This window comes from Perca fluviatilis, chromosome 8 (assembly GCF_010015445.1).
Source record: "Perca fluviatilis chromosome 8, GENO_Pfluv_1.0, whole genome shotgun sequence".
Lineage (NCBI taxonomy): Eukaryota > Metazoa > Chordata > Actinopteri > Perciformes > Percidae > Perca > Perca fluviatilis.
In genome coordinates, this window is record NC_053119.1 from 3,680,478 (window position 1) to 3,703,287 (window position 22,810).

At 42.2% G+C, this 22,810-nt stretch overlaps 1 protein-coding gene across 1 annotated transcript in view; it reads left to right on the plus strand.

Moving 5' to 3' along the window:
* immp2l (inner mitochondrial membrane peptidase subunit 2) overlaps positions 1-22,810 on the plus strand; it is a 204,841-nt gene that overhangs the window by 35,121 nt on the left and 146,910 nt on the right. Inside the window, exon 3 of the mRNA XM_039809805.1 lies at positions 179-282. Within this exon, the coding sequence (XP_039665739.1) occupies positions 179-282 (104 nt within the window). The remainder of the gene's footprint in view (positions 1-178; positions 283-22,810) is intronic.

The following is a 22,810-nucleotide window of genomic DNA, read 5'->3' on the forward strand; positions in this document are numbered from 1 at the left end:
GTGTGTGTGTGTGTTTGGTTCTGCTCTATTACGTACAGTGACTCACCGCTGTTCACCTTTTGTGTCTCTGTTCCTACTGTATGTGAAGATATATAAAGGGTGGGAGTGGGACGTGTGTGTGTAGTGTATTGCTTTATATAATCTGTGTGTGTGTGTGTGTGTGTGTGTGTGTGAGCAGCCCTTCCTGAACCCAGAGGGCCGATTGGACTGCGATGTTGTCCTGCTGAACCGCTGGAGTGTGAGGAACTACGAGGTCCAGCGCGGTGACATCGTCTCCCTCATGTGAGTGACTTGTTAACAAAAACAGCTTCTCTACACAAACAGCATCTCTACACAAACAGCATCTCTACACAAACAGCTTCTCTACACAAACAGCTTCTCTACACAAACAGCTTCTCTACACAAAAACAACATCTCTACACAAACAGCATCTCTACACAAACAGCATCTCTACACAAACAGCATCTCTACACAAAAACAGCATCTCTACACAAACAGCTTCTCTACACAAACAGCATCTCTACACAAACAGCTTCTCTACACAAACAGCTTCTCTACACAAAAACAACATCTCTACACAAACAGCATCTCTACACAAAAACAGCATCTCTACACAAACAGCATCTCTACACAAACAGCATCTCTACACAAACAGCATCTCTACACAAACAGCTTCTACACAAAACAGCATCATCTCACACAAACAGCTTCTACAAAACAGCATCTCTACACAAAAACAGCTTCTCTACACAAACAAGCATCTCTACACAAAAAACAGCTTCTCTACACAAAACAGCTTCTCTACACAAACAGCTTCTACACAAAAACAGCTTCTTACACAAACAGCTTCTACACAAACAGCTTCTATACACAAAACAGCTTCTCTACACAAACAGCTTCTCTACACAAAACAGCTTCTACACAAAACAGCTTCTCTACAACAAACAGCTGCTTCTCTATACAAAAACAGCTTCTCTACACAAAAACAGCATCTCTACACAAAAACAGCTTCTCTACACAAAAACAGCTTCTCTACACAAAAACAGCTTCTACACACAAACAGCTTCTCTACACAAACAGCATCTCTATACAAAAACAGCTTCTCTACACAAACAGCTTCTCTACACAAAAACAGCTTCTCTATACAAAAACAGCTTCTCTACACAAACAGCTTCTCTACACAAACACAGCACACAACAACAACACAGCATGACAACACACAAGTTCTCTCATACTCTTTTCAAAAAGAAAGGAAATGAAAAATCCACCCTCATACACTCAGGTGTAACTGTTGTGTACGTTCTCAACTCCACATAAGTATGGTACTCTGTGTGTGTGTGTGTGTGTGTGTGTGTGTGTGTGTGTGTCTGTGTGTGTGTCTGTGTGTGTGTTCTTGTTTAACTACCAGTATACTTGTGGGGTCCAGACAGCCTTGTGGGGCCAAAATGCTGGACCCCACAAGTTTAAAGGTCTGTTTGAGGGTTAAGACTGGTAGGGTTATGGAACGTAGCGGTAGGCTAAGGCCTATGCTCTCTCTTTTATACCTCCGACTATCAGACAGCACAACAAGCACTCTAAATGTTTTTATAAATGTTGTATTGTATTTATTGTATTGTATTAGGCGGGTATGAGCACTGTAATTTCCATTTTTATGGATGAAGTAAACTTGACTTTGACTAAAGTTCAATCCGAGCGCAGAAACCGTGCCGTGTTCGTGGCGTTATCGGCTCTGTGCACCTCACCCCCCCTTCCTCCCACCGCCAGCCTTTTTGTGTCTGTTTGTCTTCCGATTTTAACGCCACATGTTTACCTGGCAGACCCTTTTTTTTTTTTTTTTGTGTGTGAAGGGGAGGGGATATTTTTCTTCCCTCAAAGCAACAGATAGCTGCGTCCATGGAAATGTGTCATTTGTGCAATATGCGGGCTATTGGGGTGTCCTTTATGTCATTTGTGCAATATGCGGGCTATTGGGGTGTCCTTTATGTCATTTGTGCAATATGCGGGCTATTGGGGTGTCCTTTATGTCATTTGTGCAATATGCGGGCTATTGGGGTGTCCTTTATGTCATTTGTGCAATATGCGGGCTATTGGGGTGTCCTTTATGTCATTTGTGCAATATGCGGGCTATTGGGGTGTCCTTTATGTCATTTGTGCAATATGCGGGCTATTGGGGTGTCCTTTATGTCATTTGTGCAATATGCTGGCTATTGGGGTGTCCTTTATGTCATTTGTGCAATATGTGGGCTATTGGGGTGTCCTTTATGTCATTTGTGCAATATGCGGGCTATTGGGGTTGTCCTTTGTCATTTGTGCAATGGGCTTGGGGTGTCCTTTATGTCATTTGTGCAATATGCGGGCTATTGGGGTGTCCTTTATGTCATTTGTGCAATATGCGGGCTATTGGGGTGTCCTTTATGTCATTTGTGCAATATGCGGGCTATTGGGGTGTCCTTTATGTCATTTGTGCAATACATGAGCTATTGGGGTTGTGCATCATGTCATTGTGCAATACTTTAGGCTATCGGGGATTGTGCAATAAGGTAATTGCGCAATACGTAGGCTATTCGGTTGTGCGTTAGGGCCGTTACAGAGTCAACGCAAGAAACGCGAACAAGCAACGCGAGCGACGCGCTCCCTTTCATAGTCTAAACAGCGGACGCAAGTAGACCCAAGCGTCACGGGCGATGCGTGAAATGCAATACACCGCCCACGCAACAGGGGACAGCAGAGCGCTCCACGGTGCTCGGTCGGCAGAGCCAGACCCTCCCGGAGAGAGAGGCAGCTGGCTGGCTGAATTCTGTTTATCAGATGCTTGTTTCCCCACCAGTACAGTGTGCTACGATTGGCTAGCACTGACCAATACATTGATAAAAGGTCGCTTAAACATGGTTGAGCAGGTTTTTAAAATATATAGATACATTTGGGTCTCTCTCTCGCCTCTTGAGGAGGGCACACAGCATAGACTACACACACACACAACGTTGATACATACCGAAAAATGTGACTCAGTAGTCCTATGTTTTGATGAATTTGCTCAGCTAAGTTGAATATTTTTAATGTACAATACGTGCAGTGTCGCCCCCACCGACAACGCGTAGTATTGTGCGCATCGGCGCGTCTCGTATCAAAAACTGGGACGACACATTTGGCTAAAGGGTTTTGGCGGCCGAAGCGTAGCGATGCGTAGCCTTGCGGACGCGTATGCGTACCGATGCGTTGACTCTGTAACGGCCCTTATGTCATTCGTCGAATACGTAGTCTATCGAGGTTGGGCATTGTCAGCGCATTGTGGAATTTGTGCGATATGTAGGCTATTGGGGTTGGGCAAATATGTCAGCTGTGCGGTATCGTACTGTGCGGGGGCTGTGCCCCACTTATTGCGGAGAATACAGCCGACGGGGTTGTTTAATGGGAAGTGCCAATGAAAGGAGTAGTTAATGTGCTTACTATACCGTATACGGCCAAAGTTTGCGACACCCCCTCTCATTCAATGCGTTTTATTTTCATCTATTTACATTGTAGATTCTCCGAAGGGCATCAAAACTATGAATGAACACATATGGAATTATGTACTTAACAAAAAATGTGAAATAACTGAAAACATGTCTTATATTTTAGATTCTTCAAAGTAGCCACCCTTTGCTTTTTATTAATAAGGGAAATAATTCCACTAATTAACCCTGACAAAGCACACCTGTGAAGGTAAAACCATTTCAGGTGACTACCTCATGAAGCTCATTGAGAGAACACCAAGGGTTTGCAGAGTTATCAAAAAAAGCAAAGGGTGGCTACTTTGAAGAATCTAAAATATAAGACATGTTTTCAGTTATTTCACACTTTTTTGTTAAGTACATAATTCCATATGTGTTCATTCATAGTTTTGATGCCTTCAGTGAGAATCTACAATGTAAATAGTCATGAAAATAAAGAAACACATTGAATGAGAAGGTGTGTCCAAACTTTTGGCCTGGACTATATGTATATGGAAGCATGTTTGTGTTGAGAGATACTTGTATCTGTTGTCTTTTTTTTTTGTATTGTGTGTTGTATTTTGCTGCAGAATGGACAGAGTCCAAAAATTGTTTTCCTTCGGGGACAATAAAGTATATCTTATCTTATCTTCGCACGTGAAACCGATCTGTATTGACTCACCTCCTCGCCTGGGGGGGGATTGAGTTTAAAAAAAATCCATCTATTGTCTGCCAAGAACATCGCCTTGGATTTAAATTTCAAATGTGATACGGCTACACTGCAGGGGCAGGGGGGGCAGGGGGGGAGGAAGAGATGGGCTCCTGCCTATAATTGGCTCTCAATTTAAAGGAAAATTGTTCAAGGGGAATGCGCCAGCCTGCAGAGTAATATCTTATTTACAGAGCGCCTCTCGTTTTCAGAGAGCGTGCTGGCTCAGGGAAACGATAGTGTGTCCTCCATATGTGCGAGAGCAGAGCGTTTGTCACGCTCTCAGCTCGGACCATTACGAACCCTGATTGATTTTTAGTGTCCGCCTGTGAACACACGGCCATTTGTCTCAGAACTGATTTCCGCAAAACATCATTTTCTTTTCGAAGACGCGGGGGGGTTAGGAAATGTTGTTTCTCCTTTCGGTTGTAAATCGGCAGCAGGAGAGATGAAAGCGTTTTTTGAGGGTTTGACGGCAGCCAATCGTGGATTGGCGAGGGAGTTGTGGTGAAGTTCCACAGTTCTATGAATATGAATATTTAGCGAAAGACTCGTGGAGCCGTGGGGAACCTTCAAAAGCCCGCCGCTGTTTGCTTTGAGTCGAGGATCTAGGTGACAGCTGACGAGCGTCTAGCAGCTCCGAGATGCTGTTTTTATCACCACCCACCCAGACATAAATCAAGAAAAGATGACACAGTGACTACAGTACTCCAGACCGTTCAACAAAACAGACAATAAACCAAATTAGGGCTGCGTATTGGCAAGAATCTGGCCATACGATACGGATCACGATTCAATATATTGCAATATATTACGATACTGTGCGTAAGGCGATATATTGGGATTTATTTTAAAGTATCATTTTAGAAAAACTAATCTTTAAAAAAAAAAGACATGATGTGCATACAAGTCTAAGAAGTTTACTTTAGGTAAACAATTCAGTACACAGAAAATCCAACTGCCAGTTTGGGATTGTGGTTCCCAGGTTCTTAGTGAGCTAATGTTGATATGCTAAAGTAGGCCAAAGTTCAGACATAGCTACGTTGTTAGCTTCTAGCAAAAAGTCAGGCACTGTTAGGCACTGTTAGGCACTGTTAAGCACCAGAGTCTGGTAGGACCAGGCTAATGTACCAGAGTCTGTTAGGACCAGGCTAGTGTAACAGTGTCTGGTAGGACCAGGCTAGTGTACCAGAATCTGGTAGGACCAGGCTAGTGTACCAGTGTCTGATAGGACCAGGCTAGTGTACCAGTGTCTGGTAGGACCAGGCTAGTGTACCAGAATCTGGTAGGACCAGGCTAGTGTACCAGAGTCTAGTAGGACCAGGCTAGTGTACCAGAGTCTAGTAGGACCAGGCTAGTGTACCAGTGTCTGGTAGGACCAGGCTAGTGTACCAGAATCTGGTAGGACCAGGCTAGTGTACCAGAGTCTAGTAGGACCAGGCTAGTGTACCAGAGTCTAGTAGGACCAGGCTAGTGTACCAGAGTCTGGTAGGACCAGGCTAGTGTACCAGAATCTGGTAGGACCAGGCTAGTGTAACAGTGTCTGGTAGGACCAGGCTAATGTACCAGAGTCTGGTAGGACCAGGCTAGTGTACCAGTGTCTGATAGGACCAGGCTACTGTACCAGAGTCTAGTAGGACCAAGCTAGTGGACCAGAGTCTGGTAGGACCAGGCTTTTTAGACATCTTCTTGAATTCTCCTTTTTAAGGGTATTCACATATAACTGATCCCCATGTGTTTCATATCAAAATGTTCAGAACAAACTCAGCTTTCTGTACAGTGACGCCCAAAATAGTTTCAGATCAACATGTAAAGAGATAATTTGGCCATAAAGCAGAAATAGTTGTCAAATCTCTGTAAAAACATACCTACGCCCGTTAGAAATGAGCTTACAAAAGTCTCGGGTTCACAAAAGTATCAGAATGTATGAATGAAATAGTAAATGAAAGTCTAAAATTAAATGATGTAACGCACTTTCGGTGTTATGGTGTAATGGTGACCACATGAAGTTTACCTTGACCTTGACTTTTCTACACCACTGATAATACTGATATACTACATTATAATGCTACTTTTAGGTATAATTAATTGTGGGTTAAATAACATTGGCTTTAATTTAAGTCCTTAATTCTGTTAGGGCTCTTTTTTTGTCTTGAATTTGAGCTGGTTCAGGACAAAGTAAATGCTCGACAGACTGCTTTAGGGTTCACTCTCAGCTCTGTAATCTTCGAGACCCACAGCTCAGACAGCCGCAAGCTTCAGAACTAAATCAGGAGCTACAAATCTTCCATATTAGACGCCCTACGTTCAGCGAGCATGTGATCACCACTGCGACAGTTCATTTAAATAAGTAGTGTCATATCCGTGCAACGACTGTGTTTCTTCTGCTCCGTCTCCCAAGTCTCTAGAGATCAGGACGCACGCCGAAACCTCAAGTCTAGTTTGAGTTGATTTTTCTTCCACAAATGCTAAAACACACTGGGGAGGAAACAAGCAACAACCCAAGAAAAAAACAGGAAATGAAGTAAAAACGGTTCAGGTGAGGAAACATTAGAAGCCCGTGGGGTTTCTAAAAACATCTCAACCTGAACGAGACGAGGAAAAAACCCACAGAGATGCAAATTAGAAGAGCGTAGAGACAAAACAATGCAAAGAGAGAACTAACAAGAGAGAGAGGAAGCCAAAAGATATGAAAGTAATGAGCCCTGCCAGGGTTTGTGTGTTTTGACACGTTAGGATAGATAGAGAGTGCATGCTGGGTAGTGAAGGTATATTGTTCTGGTTCTTTGAATGTATGATGAAGCTGAAAATGACAAATTACATTTGTGTTTCTGTTTTGTTGGAAGAATGTGATGAACATTCATCGATCTAAACACGGAAACGTTTAAATAACGTCTTATTAAAAGCTGATTTTAATAACCGTAAAAGCAGAAAGGCCACACCGGACCACTAAGGCCTATATAAAAGAGACTTCAGATACAGTATTAGGGGACTTCTAAGGTCTATATAAAAGAGACTTCAGATACAGTATTAGAGGACTTCTAAGGTCTATATAAAAGAGACTTCAGATACAGTATTAGGGGACCACTAAGGTCTATATAAAAGAGACTTCAGATACAGTATTAGAGGACTTCTAAGGTCTATATAAAAGAGAATTCAGATACAGTACTAGGGGACCACTAAGGCCTATATAAAAGAGACTTCAGATACAGTATTAGGGGACCACTAAGGTCTATATAAAAGAGACTTCAGATACAGTATTAGGGGACCACTAAGGTCTATATAAAAGAGACTTCAGATACAGTATTAGGGGACCACTAAGGTCTATATAAAAGAGACTTCAGATACAGTATTAGGGGACCACTAAGGCCTATATAAAAGAGACTTCAGATACAGTATTAGGGGACTTCTAAGGTCTATATAAAAGAGACTTCAGATACAGTATTAGGGGACCACTAAGGTCTATATAAAAGAGACTTCAGATACAGTATTAGGGGACTTCTAAGGTCTATATAAAAGAGACTTCAGATACAGTACTAGGGGACCACTAAGGCCTATATAAAAGAGACTTCAGATACAGTATTAGGGGACCCCTAAGGTCTATATAAAAGAGACTTCAGATACAATATTAGAGGACTTCTAAGGTCTATATAAAAGAGACTTCAGATACAATATTAGAGGACTTCTAAGGTCTATATAAAAGAGACTTCAGATACAATATTAGAGGACCACTAAGGTCTATATAAAAGAGACTTCAGATACAGTATTAGGGGACCCCTAAGGTCTATATAAAAGAGACTTCAGATACAATATTAGAGGACTTCTAAGGTCTATATAAAAGAGACTTCAGATACAGCATTAGGGGACCACTAAGGTCTATATAAAAGATACTTCAGATACAGTATTAGGGGACTTCTAAGGTCTATATAAAAGAGACTTCAGATACAGTACTAGGGGACCACTAAGGCCTATATAAAAGAGACTTCAGATACAGTATTAGGGGACCACTAAGGTCTATATAAAAGAGACTTCAGATACAGTATTAGGGGACCACTAAGGTCTATATAAAAGAGACTTCAGATACAGTATTAGGGGACCACTAAGGCCTATATAAAAGAGACTTCAGATACAGTATTAGGGGACCACTAAGGTCTATATAAAAGAGACTTCAGATACAGTATAAGGGGACCACTAAGGTCTATATAAAAGAGACTTCAGATACAGTATTAGGGGACCACTAAGGCCTATATAAAAGAGACTTCAGATACAGTACTAGGGGACCACTAAGGTCTATATAAAAGAGACTTCAGATACAGTACTAGGGAACCACTAAGGCCTATATAAAAGCATCCAAAGAGCACCATGTCATGGGACCTTTAACTTCTTCCTTATACAGCAGCAGTCAATGTGTGGGAATAAAGCAATAAATACGAGAAATACATATAACTTACAGTACTCTACTTTTTGTAGCTAAATGTACGAATGGTCCATGAGAACAGTCTGAATACAAACCATGTTTTCATCATTTTTGGGGCTCCAATTAACTGGACTTACAGTACAGCTTCACACATTTATTCATATTTTCTCCCATGGTCTAATCTGCTGTCGTGCGTCAGACGGCGGCCGCCTCCTTCAAAAAGTTTCATGAAGAGGAAATGAGTGGAACGAGCCGTGGCGTCTGTGTGCTCGGCAGCTAGTTTCATATATTTATATCTGGTGAGATTCCCGTTCAGCCGAGCAGGAAATGAAGTATTCACATCTTCTTACGGTTAATATTCATGGCCTCGCCGATCACTAATTAGCAAGTAGATAATCAGGTGTAGGACAGTAAAGCAGACACTAGAAGGACCTTATCTCTCTTGTTTACCTGCTGAACATATAGATCTAATGAGTCCTCTATACATAGGGAGTGTTTGTCTGGGTTTATGTTATCTTTGTGGACCAATGTCTGTTTTAAACCATCATAATGACGACATTTCTGCATTGTGAGGACATTTTGTGCCGGCCCTCACTCTTAAGGACTGTTTGAAGGTTAAGAGTATAAAGTAGTCTGGATCAACAAAAACGTACATTTCCAGCTTCATCTTTTTGATTCTGCCCTTCTTTAAATCATTGTTAATTTCTGAACTGTATTACAATCTATGTAAGCACATAAAGAGAATTAAAAAGGAGGTGGGTGGGACCGGCCCGTTCTGGGAACGCCAAGGATTGCAATCCCAGAGTGCTGTGTGGACTAGCCAGACCTTCCTCCGCAGCGAGAAATTAAACTACCGGTATACAGGAAACGACTTAATGACTGTGAAATGAGCGTATTGGCGTTTTCATTTTTAGAGTTCCTGTTTCTGCATTCCTCATGTAACAGCTGACAGTAGATTGATGTTTTCACAGCTCTGTGCCGGCTCCAAATAACAATCCCAAAGCAAAAGCTCTCCGTCTCTCGCATGTGAATTCACACAATCCTGCAGTTGTAGCCGGTTAAAAGATACAGAAATGCTAACAACCCAGAGCGGTTTCTTGGTGGAACTTGCACTTTGGTTCGGCATTACGTGCAGGGTTCAAAAGCACCGTTTATCAGCCAAATGCTGGTGAAATATGCAAGTGGCTGGTAGATTTGCTTCACTCACCAGCCAAAAAACCCAATGGTAATCTATTGAGTGGCTGGTAATATTTGAACATTCATTAGCCATTTGGCTGGTAGACGAAAAAATTAATTTTGAAGCCTGATTACGTGCATCCATCTACATACCATTAAGTCTGCTTTCGGCTGCGTGAACCCGACCGTGACTGTTTCGAATACTGAATACTCGAACCGTTTCCATTCGGACAATAACATCTTTTAGTTTTTAAACCACGGTCGACACTTTAACTGCAACTCATTTCTGCTGTTGTTTACAGCTTAACTAACTCACAAATTGGCAGTTATATCTTTGAGCATTTACACTTCACTTCCTAAAGTAATTGACCTAATGGAGGCTTTATAATAAGCAACACATTTCAGACTTTGAAAGGTCAGAACTGCTGCTCCAGTGGTCCGGTTAGAAATGAGCCATAAGAAGCTGTAAACAAGAACAGGGGGGAAAAAAATGTAATAAGAGCTGAAATTGTCAACATGTTGGAAGGAATTATGGAAATTTAGGAAGTGCATAATAACAGAAGAGGGATTTACTGAGATGGCTATTAACTATAGAATCTGGAAATGGAAACAAAAAACATTGCAGTATGTTACAATCATATGTGGGAATAGAAAACGGGATGCAGAGATACATCAATTTACACTAAATCTACATATATACAGCAGCTTTAAATCATAGTTATATTAACAAGTTTGATTTTATTATTTTGTCTCAGTGCAAACTGTAATTATAGCACAGATGGTGTGGAATAGCTGCGAGTGCTTAATCTGTAGGACTACATGTGGAATTCATGCGGGAGTCTGAAACTAATTTCCATTAAATTAGTATTAAAGCCTCGTTAATTAAATATGCCCACTGAGACAGAGTCAGCCTTTAAAAAAAGGGAGAAACAGTCCAGACACCATGGTCAGGGAAACGTGTCATTTTTACATGTAAGTAGGGTTGGCTTAGGGCTGGGCAATATATCGATATTATATCAATATCGTGATATGAGACTAGATTTCGTCTTAGATTTTGGATATCGTAATATGGCATAAGTGTCTTCTCCTGGTTTTAAAGGCTGTATTACAGTAAAGTGATGTCATTTTCTGAACTTACCAGACTGTTGTAACTGTTCTATTATTCACCTTTACCCACTTAGTCATTATATCCACATTACTGATGATTATTCATCAAAAATCTCATTGTGTAAATATTTTGTGAAAGCATCAATGGTCAACACTACAATATTGTTGCAGTATCGATATCGAGGTATTTGGTTAAAAATATCGTGATATTTTATTTTCTCTATATCGGCCCGAATAGCAAAGCAGATTTCAGTGCCTTATTTCGGTGCCAACGAAATAACCTTCTATGCTTCTCTCTGATGCTCTGAAACATGGACGTTAGAGGCAACAGAAGCATCGCTAGTTGTGACGCTAGTTAACACTCAACAGCAGGTAACGTTAGCCTACCGTTAACTAGTAGCTGGATTAAACACGGTTCAATTGCTGACGGCTAAAAGGTGTAAAGTGTGTCTGTATTTCACTGTAGAAGAACACTGGGATGTAACAGTCTGCAGCTGCTATTGTCAAAAAAAATGGTCTATACCCTCGACGTTCCACTTCCGGGATTGCTCCGGTGCTGCAGGAAATAACTGCTTCTCAGATCTCTGCAGGGTAAATCCAGACAGCTAGCTAGACTATCTGTCCAATCTGAGTTTTCTGTTGCACGACTTAAACTACTTTTGAAAGTACACATGTTCCACCAAAACAAGTTCCTTCCTGAGACTATTTAGCAGAGGCACCGTGGCTCCCTCCGGAGCTTAGCGCCGCCCCAAGACGATTGTGATTGGTTTAAAGAAATACCAATAAACCAGAGCAAGTTTTTCTCTCATCCAGGAATACTGTGTGGACTAGCCAGACCTTCCTCCTCAGCGAGAAATTAAACTACCGACGACTTAATGACTGTGAATGAGCCTATTGGCAGTTTCATTTCGAGAGTTTCTGTTTTTATTTCTCGTGTCCCGTCACCTGCGTCCTCTGATAACAGCTGACAGTAGATTGATGTTTTCACAGCTCTGTGCCGCCTCCAAAAAACTGAAAAAACAACAACAATCCCAAAGCAAGAGCTCTCAGTCTCGCCAGTGACTCACACAATCCTACGCTGTGTGCACAGCAGGTGTAGCCGGTTAACAGATACATTGCGCGGTCCGTATACGTTACACGCTCAATCTAGCCAAAGCGTAAAGACTGATTTATGTTTCTGCGTTGAATCAACGCCGTAGGTACATACGTAGGTACATACGTAGATACGAGTAGCTCAGGGACTGTGCAGCTTGTCAACTCAACTTCTCAACTCAACTTCGCTAAGGGCCAGACTGGAAAAAGAGAATCGCACCAAGGGCCAGACATGTAGAGTTTATTGACATGCTTTTATTTCATCGAAAAAGTAAAATATCTTTGACTCAATTGTTGCGTGTCTCATATAGTCCTCTCACTCACAGTTTGGTCGACATAAAGCCCTGAAAAAGTGAGCAAAAAAGTTACAAAGCCATCCTAGAATTTAGCAAATCGAACAAAAGCAATGATTAGATTTTCTAAGTAGGCTACCACACAGCTGACTCACAACAAGCTCTTTCACAGCCTGAATATTAAACTCTCTCATTCTACGGGGATTTCTGATACTCAAAGTCGGCAAATTTGCCAAATTCTGCTTTGAGTGTCGAGTAATTGCAAGTTGAAAAACAGTTTCCCATGTTTTTGGTTTGGTGCACAACTAGGTGGGCCAAAATATATTGTGAACCTAGATTGATATGCAGAGCCGGATCAGAATGAACGAGGGGCCCGATTTGGCCCGCGGGCCTTGAGTTTGACACATGCACCTCCCCAGAAATGTAACTACACAACTCAAAGATATTCAGTTTTACTGTCCCAGAGGAGTGAAGAAACTAGAAAATATTCACATTTAACACGCTGACATCAGAGAATGTTTTGACGTTTGACTTTTAACTCAATGAAAAAGACTTAGCTGTAAACCGAGCCCTGGGTATCCTGCTCTGCCTTTGAGAAAATGAAAGCTCAGATGGACCAATCAGGAATCTTCTCCTTATGAGGTCATAAGGAACAAGGTTACCTCCCCTTTCTCTGCTTTGCCCACCCAGAGAATTTGGCCCACCCATGAGAGAGAGAGAGAGACATCATGGCTTTCAAACGAGCAAAGTGGCAGTTGGTCAAGGCCAGATACAGTATTAGGAGACCACTAAGGTCTATATAAAAGAGACTTCAGATACAGTATTAGGGGACCACTAAGGTCTATATAAAAGAGACTTCAGATACAGTATTAGGGGACCACCAAGGTCTATATAAAAGAGACTTCAGATACAGTATTAGGGGACCACCAAGGTCTATATAAAAGAGACTTCTGATACAGTATTAGGGGACCACAAGGCCTATATAAAAGCATCCAAAGAGCACCATGTCGTGGGACCTTTTAATAAGAGGAGTTCAACCCATTTGTCTCTCTTTCCATCCCCGCTGTGATGCATGCTGGGTGACAGGATGCGTTTTCTGTTGTCCAATCACGCTGGATGTCGTTCCTCTTCCTGTGATTCGTCTCCTTCTTCTCCCCTCGTACCGACATCAAAGCCGACAGTCTGCCGCTCGCTCTCACACATCTCCTCCCACGGGCCAGCTGGGAATTACCTCCGAGCGAGATGTTTCCTTGTCTGTCCGTTTAGCGTATGTCCCTCCCTCCCTCCCTCCCTCCCTCCCTCCCAACGCCATCACTCAGATGACATATTGAGGGCACAATGAAAACTGTACGTTAACGCTGGAGGGACTAACACACTTAAAGACAGAGAGCAGGTAGAGGAAAAGTAGGAAAGGAAGACTCCTAACACTCTATCAGGAGGCAGTTTTATTGCTTCAGACATGAGTATACGGCTGCAACTGTTGTTTTCATTTTGGATTAATGTGTGGATTATTTCCTAGATGAATGGATTACTTGTTTGGTCTCTAAAATGTCAGAAAATTGTGAAAAATGTGGATCAGTGTTCCCCCAAAATGCCCAAGATGACGTCATCACGTCTTGTTTTGTCCACAACTCAAAGATACAGTATTAGGGGACCACTGAGGTCTATATAAAAGAGACTTCAGATACAGTATTAGGGGACCACTAAGGTCTATATAAAAGAGACTTCAGATACAGTATTAGGGGACCACTGAGGTCTATATAAAAGAGACTTCAGATACAGTATTAGGGGACCACTGAGGTCTATATAAAAGAGACTTCAGATACAGTATTAGGGGACCACTAAGGTCTATATAAAAGCATAAAAAAGAGTACCATGTCATGGGACCTTTAATAGTTGGCGAAAAATTTAAGTTGACAACAAGGGCTGGTTATCGTTACACTCTACCGTAAACTCATGCAATGTCATCCCAGTCAGTCACAAGGAAAGTGGAGTAATGCATGTCATTTGAAGATATTTACTAAAAGTGATTGACTTGACATGATTGAGAGCTAAGTTTACCTTCGCCCATTCTCTGTGAACAGACTCTGCATACGAACGCAGAAGTTGAAGGTGCGAGAACATGTTGTTTTGGTCTTAGTCAACTTAGATCTCTTTAGTCCATTAGTCATGTCTGATGCTGTTTTCATGCTGAATGACTTATTTCCAAGAAACGTACGAGCACATCTCTGGTAAACACAAGAATTAAGGGTTGACAATGACATTTGACCTAACAGATATCACCGTGAAACCTACTTTGATTACTTTCATTAAGGCAGTTATTTGTTGTATTACACGTTTTCTGAAATGTTGTTTAAATATGCAAAGGAGGCTATTATCTTATTCAATATATGCATCCTTTTTGCATGACTCTTTGCCGAGAAACTCAGATTTACAGATCTGTCGATTAAATCAACTAATGGATTAGTCGATACAATTGAATGAGTGTTAGTCGACTAAGAATTTCTTCAATCGAACACAGCCCTGACAGACAGCATCGGTGAACAAGTTTAAGTACAGTATGACATGTGGAGCTGAGCTGGCAGCCACAGCTGCTCCACATCCTTAAACCTGCCACTGGAAACTGGAAAATGAGCTTTGATCCGGTGCTAATTCTGCTGCCGCTGCTGCTGGGAGGCTTTTTCCCTTCCGGACGCCAAGCTCCCAGCAGGCTTTGTGTCACCGGCGTTTTAACACGGTTCTGTTAATCGCTCCTGTGCCGGGAATTACACAGAAAAGTGCAGACACACCATAGACTTGACGACAACCCCTGCTCTTAAACTCTTAAACTTTTAAACGTAAAAGTAGAGCTGGGCAATATATACATATAATATATCGATATCGTGATATGAGACTAGATATCATGTTAGATTTTGCATCGTAATATGGCATAAGTGTCTTTTCAGATATAATACAGGTTTAAGGAGTCTCCCCCTGCAGGAATTCAGAAATAATGCAGGTTTAAGGAGTCTCCCCCTGCTGGTATTCAGCTATAATGCAGGTTTAAGGAGTCTCCCCCTGCTGGTATTCAGATATAATGCAGGTTTAAGGAGTCTCCCCCTGCTGGTATTCAGATAGGATGCAGGTTTAAGGAGTCACCCCTGCAGGTATTCAGATATAATGCAGGTTTAAGGAGTCTCCCCCTGCAGGAATTCAGATAGGATGCAGGTTTAAGGAGTCTCCCCCTGCAGGAATTCAGATATAATGCAGGTTTAAGGAGTCTCCCCCTGCTGGTATTCAGATATAAAGCCGGTTTAAGGAGTCTCCCCCTGCAGGAATTCAGATAGAATGCAGGTTTAAGGAGTCTCCCCCTGCTGGTATTCAGATATAATGCAGGTTTAAGGAGTCTCCCCCTGCTGGTATTCAGATAGGATGCAGGTTTAAGGAGTCTCCCCCTGCAGGTATTCAGATATAATGCAGGTTTAAGGAGTCTCCCCCTGCAGGAATTCAGATAGGATGCAGGTTTAAGGAGTCTCCCCCTGCAGGAATTCAGATATAATGCAGGTTTAAGGAGTCTCCCCCTGCTGGTATTCAGATATAAAGCCGGTTTAAGGAGTCTCCCCCTGCAGGAATTCAGATAGAATGCAGGTTTAAGGAGTCTCCCGCTGCAGGAATTCAGATAGGATGCAGGTTTAAGGCACTTTCGCATTTGCAGCACTTCGCCGAACCGGATGCTTTGTCCATTAATATTTACAGTCAATGTGACTAACTGTCACTAACCCCCAACCCCTCCCCCAACCATCTTGTCGGTGATTGGCTGGAATGTGGTTTGTTGTATTTTGGTGCACAGCCTGTGCCCCTACAGTGTTTGTTTTGACGTTGACGACCCCTGTGTTGTCTCCCGAGACCGGGCTTTTTCACGGTGTGTTCAGGGGCCACGCAGCTATAGCGGATCAAGGAGAGATGCCTACAATCTGAGACAAAAATTGGGAAAACCATCTAGGAACTCATAGTGCACCTTTTTAAATGTCCTTTTAATATCCACAGACATTCACACAGTGAAGCAGTGTCCATTTCTTCTGATATATAGAGAGTCCATTTCTATCTATCCATCCATCCATCCATCCATCTCCATTTTTGTCATCGTGCTCCCAGACCAGCGGCGATCTGTCACGAAGAATTAGCTGCGGATTTCTTCTTTTATATCTGTGAGTTATATAACAGAGAACAGGGATTTCCAGTGTAGTTTTACAGCTAAATCAATACATGTTTTTTTGTGTATAGAGGCTGCACATTTAGTGCAATACACAGGCCCGTTAAATCACAACTCCAAGCTTCATTTTCAAGGCAATGATAACAAATTAAGATGACATAAACGTGGCGCACAGTTAAGTTAATATTTCCACGTCAGCTCTTAGCTCTTAACATCCAAACGGCTCATAGAGTTTCCATGCATACCGAGACTGTGATTACTTTTAGTAATCAGCTTACGGCTCCCGATGTTTGCAATATATCCCCCTTTAAATGTCTTCTTAAGTAGGTTAAAGTCGGATAAAATGGTCCCCCGCACCGTCGTGTGACAACTGTATTTGCTCGCTCCCGAGCCAAACTAAAGCTTAGTGACACTTTTATTGTTGGAAGTATTTAAACTTAATACGCCCAATTGCGAGATGGATTACATGTTCACGCAGAGAAAGATAAATGGTAAAAAAGAGAGAGATTTTTTCTCCAATTTTGGAAGGAAATGGCTTTGATGGGATATTCATAACAGCAGGATGAATAATGAAGCATACCTGCTGTTAAGCTTTAAAGTGCCCATATTATGAAAGTAATCACTTTTTCTGGTGATTTGGGTTGTTGTTTTGTGTCTCTGGTGCTTCCACATGCATACAGACTTTGAAAAAAGACCATCCATGGTGTTCTGAGTGAGATATGGTTTCTGAACGTGTCCTGCCTTCAGTCTCCGGGTGAGCTGGTCAAAATCTGCACGGCTTTCTACGTCACTAGCCGAAACGAGCTGGCTAACCGCAACCGTTAGCATGCTACCTCGTTCTCAATAGCAAAGCACTGCTACAACACACACTAGTTCACCATAATCTCCAAAAGAACTACTTCCATGTGCGCCCTGGTTTAGAAGAAGTCTCCCAGCTAATCCTGCCTTGTAACTGACTGAAGTTGGAGAAACTGCCTTTCTTTTACTGTCTATGGAGCTAGCAGACATGATCTACGACCTGAGCTACTGAGCATGTGCGAGTGCAATCAAAGCTAGAAAAGATGTCTCACTCTGTAGCTAAAACAGAGACCTGAACACAGGGTGAAAAGAGGAGCTGCAGCAGTGAACGAGAGCTGTGCAGTACGACAAAAATATGGTTTTATTTATTTATAATGAACCTCAAAATGAGCATAATATGGGCGCTTTAAAAAGCCTGTAATAACAGTCTGAAAACAGTTTCCTGTGTGTTTGGTTTGGCGAACAACAAGGGGGCCCAAATTTATTGTGAACCTACATTGAAACTCAAAAAGGAATAGGAAGAAGCTACAAAAAAATATTCTGGTCCTACTCCCTTTTTCTATTTTTATCCTTTATTTAAATACAAAACAATTTGATGCTTCACTTATTCATACATGTTAACATATACATACTGTACACCATATATCTACCTACTTACACTCACATAAACACATGCATACACACAGATGCATACATACATGCATACACACACAATTACACATTTATTTTCTTCTTATCTTCTTCGTTTCCGTCTATCCATATCAAACCGAATAATAACCCATCCAGACTAGACTTAGTATGTAAGCCCAGGAACCATGCAGCCAATATACAGTAGCCTACTACTTTTCAAATGTAAACTGGTCAAACATACTGTAAAATGCGAGATCTTTCAACATGAAACCGCTTGCCGCGTCGCGGTGTTTCTGCCGGGGACGTCTTCGCATCCATCAAGAATGCAAATGAAAATCAATGGCTCGGGAACAGGAAATCGTTGGCTTCCAAATGAGAAGAGACAGTACTGCCTGTCACACCTCCGGGGGGAAGGCTGATAGATGAGAAGCAAGAGGCCTTCAAGGACGCCGATTGCCTCGGTGGGTTTTGCCGGGAAATAAAACGGAGCTGTCAGAGCCGCTGTAGACGTTCCACCTGCACAACAGTTTGATTTAATAGACACAGATCACAGCCTGTAACTCAGTCAATGACCTGGCATTGATTGGACGATTTTTTTTAGGGATTAAACTATTGGTTTGATTTGTTGGAGAACGTGAGCTCAGAAGCTGTTCTGTCATCATCGGGTTGTGACAGATCAACTCCTCGTCATCCTCAGAGAATAGCTGTGACAGTGATGCTCTGCAGCTTTAAACACTGAAGCTGTGTCCCAATTCAGGGGGCTGCAGCCTTTTGGAGGCCGCAGCCTTCGAAGTCTACCGTTTGAGTGAATTATTATAGATCTGAAGACCAGGGATGCATTTATGGCTTTGGACCCAAACGCCAACTGCCAACGTGTTGAAATGGGACTATGTTTCTCTTCAAAATATGTCCAGATACCAAAAAAAAGTCTTAGAAAATCCACACAGTCAGAATCCGATGAGAAAAAGAGTTTAATGTGCTCGAAAGATATCAACACACAAGAAACCAGAGTAAGATCACGGACAGCTTACTAAAATTCCCTTTGTTCTCGTGTGTCTTATATTGGCCAAGACAGTCTTTTCCCCCCTGAAGAAATCCTCCAATAACCATTCTCTGAACATGCGGTGTAACAATTCAATTGGATATTTTGGAGTCCAAGGACCTCCTTTTTGGGAAAATCCCCATGTTGATGTCATTGTCTTTTTGCTAAATCCATGTTTCTCCAGCCAACACCTGAGGCCTTGGCGCTATGCCACTTTCTGCCTCTGTAGATCTGCAGCAGTAGGACTAAGGGGGGGAGAAAGCCTCAGACTTATCTCAAGCGGCCATAAGACCACACCTGTTCATGCCATATTATCACACATTGTATATTTGCCCATAATTCAATTATAAACCAGATTTTTATCATATTTTGACACAACACTACCTCGGCCGCAGCCTTCGAAGCCCACGAAAGGCTGAACCGAGCAGTCTCCGAATGGTAGGCTTGCACGATATTGGCAAAATGTGATATTGCGATATCGATATTAATTTAGATTTTTTTAAACGTATGTGAAATTATGAAAGTTACGGGAAAACGCATCAAAATAGATTCGTTTTTCTTACAACACAAGGTTTATTTCAACTGACGGTCATATTGGACTGGTCCAACATGACTATATAAATAAATAAGGACCATGTCTACAGAACAGGACATGTTCTACTGGTTGGACAGTTATAAAATATATAAATAAGGACCATGTCTACAGAACAGGACATGTTCTACTGGTTGGACACTATAAAATATAACTCGCCATACATTTTCATAACACTGCCTATAATTGACATCAACACAGTAAATTTCTTGCCTAAAACATTCTCAGAAGTTAATTTAATAATAAAATATGGCAGACAAATTGTAAAATAAATATTGGTTGTTAGCGTTTGTGTTTGCCTGTGCTTCTGATTGAATGCTGAGATGAATGCTGGAAATCCTGGGGCTGGGCAAGGATACAACAGTTTGGTCCTCCGAATTCTGTAAAAGGAGGCCGCATTTGAAGGAAATAAAATGAAAGTGGACAGCCTTTGTCGTGATAGTGTGACGCAATCAGTCTACGAATGCAGCCCCTGAATTGGGACATAGCTTTAGGATGTTTACATGCGCTCGTATTCCACTTTTTTCCCGAATATGATACAGCAGGGGTCTTCAACGTTTTTTAGGCCAGGGACCCCTTAGCTGAAAAAGAGACCGTGTAGAGACCCCCTACCATAGTGTGTATATATAGTAAGCTAATCTTCAATTTGTAAACATGTTTTTCAAAAATAGGCCAATTCAAACACATGGCATCTTTTTTTTTTTTTGACAAGAAAAAGTTTAACTTTTGTAGTAAAAAACTAAATCCAAAAAGCTGGCAGCGTTTTGGTTCCAAAAAGCATCCGAGAGCCTTTTTTTTGTTGCTATAACAACAGCTACTGCTACAGTATCCAAGAGCGCTATGTGGAGCGGTGCTAACGCTAACGTTAGATTAAACAAAGTGGTGGAGCGAGCTAGAGAAAGCACATTTCGTTGTACTTTTATGTCGTGATTTAGGTCTTAAATTTCATTCACAGTGGTCATAAAAAGTCTTAAATTTGACAACAACCCCTGAGTATAGACCTTTTTCACGGGAGACATGTTGACATGTCATAGTAGGAAAAGCACAGTATTCAAACCCATTACTGATGGCTGCATTCCACTTAGGAGAGACCCTGGTATTAAACCATTACTGATGACTGCATTCCACTTAGGAGAGACCCTGGTATTAAACCATTACTAATGACTGCATTCCACTTAGGAGAGGTCCTGGTATTAAACCATTACTGATGACTGCATTCCACTTAGGAGAGGTCCTGGTATTAAACCATTACTGATGGCTGCATTCCACTTAGGAGAGACCCTGGTATTAAACCATTAATGATGGCTGCATTCCACTTAGGAGAGTTCCTGGTATTAAACCATTACTGATGGCTGCATTCCACTTAGGAGAGCCCTGGTATTAAACCATTGCATAGAAACCTGTTTAAAACTGTTTGGCTGTATTAAACATTACTGTGCTCTCACTTAGGAGACCCTGGTATTAAACCATACTATGCTGCATTCTTAGGAGAGGCCTGGTATTAACGTGCCTGACTGTATTAACCTATTTCTTCCTTGAGAGGTCCTGGTATTGTGCATGCTGACTCACTGAAATATCTTACTGGGACACTTGATGGAACTGAGCCATCGTTAAGGTTATCAGTTTCAGCTGTGCTTTTCCTACTATGACAAGGCAACATGTCTGCTGTGAAAAAGGTCAGTTGTCTTTTTCAGAATATGGACAAAACCCCAGAACATTATATGCATGTAAACATAGTCACTGTGTTTTTTCCTACTTTAATGGCAAAGGCTCCCCCCCCCTCTTCCTCATCCATCTGCTTTGGAAATGTCAGCATCTGAATCATCACGAGTCACAAGTTGTACTCGACCGTGCGAGCTGTACTCGAGCCACAGGAATACCGGCGAGTGTGCCGCCAGCAGAGGAGAGGCAGAGATAAACGGCTAGCGCAGCATCTATCTGCTTGTTGCCTCGGCAACTCGGCGAAGCTACAGACAAGGAGGAAAGTAGGAGAAGGGAAGAGGAGCAGGGGCGATGGGAAGCCAGGGTTGTCTGAATGCAGCGAAGGACGAGATGATTGACAGAACTGGTACAGAACACACACAGAGAGAGAGAGAGAGAGAGAGAGAGAGAGAGAGAGAGAGACAGAGAGATAGATAGAGATAGAGAGAGCGACAGAGGGGGACAGAGAGAGAGAGAGACAGATAGACAGAGATAGAGAGAGCGACAGAGGGGGACAGAGAGAGAGAGCGACAGAGGGGGACAGAGAGAGAGAGAGACAGAGAGAGAGACAGAGAGAGAGAGACACAGAGAGAGAGATAGAGAGACACAGAGATGGAGAGAGAGAGACAGAGAGAGAGAGACACAGAGAGAGAGAGAGGGAGACACAGAGAGAGACAGAGAGAGAGAGAGAGAGACAGAGAGAGAGAGAGAGAGAGACAGAGAGAGAGAGAGAGAGAGAGAGACACAGAGATGGAGAGAGAGAGACAGAGAGAGAGAGAGACAGGGAGGGAGAGAGAGGAAATGGCAGTTGAAGAGCGAATCGAGAAGAAATCAGCTTCCAGGCGACAGCCGTGAGATTGGAGGTGACGAGCCCAGATCTGCCTACACATGGATTATCGCTGTTTACACGCCTTCTGACTCCTTCTGAGGCCTTCTGAGGCCTTCTGAGGCCTTCTGAGGCCTTCTGACTCCTTCTGAGGCCTTCTGACGCCTTCTGAGGCGAACGTTTGATGCTAGAAGTTTCCAAACCGCGGGTTATCCCAGTCAGATGCAAATGTAAATGGCCTGTTTTTATATGGCGCTTTTCTAGTCTTAACAACTACTCAAAGCGCTTTTACATTGTACGGGAACCATTCACACAGATTCATACCATAAACAGATCCCGTTGCTCTCCGCTGGAAGTCTTCTGGTAGCTGTGCCGAGAGAAATCTCAATCATTCCCAATCTTACAGAGACGGAGAGCGTAGGTATATGTAAGGAGATAACATAGACACAGGCTAATTACTGATCACTAACATGCTAGTTAACATTAGTCATTAAACCTAAACAGATAATGGAAGTCCAAACTGCCTGTGAGCTTCTCCTGTACTATACGGTAATTCCTCTACTGTGTGACAGTAAGTCTCGTGGTTATGACCCAATCGTTAGCCTATTGTTATAAAAGCGTCTGCTACGGAGCCATAACGTGAGCTACAAGGTAATGAAGCCTTTTATACATTGTTGTGTTTCTTTAGAAATAAACAACGGACAAATAGAGTCTTTAAACTCTTCAGATGTAAAGTTATTCGCTGTCAAAGTGACGTCAGAATGA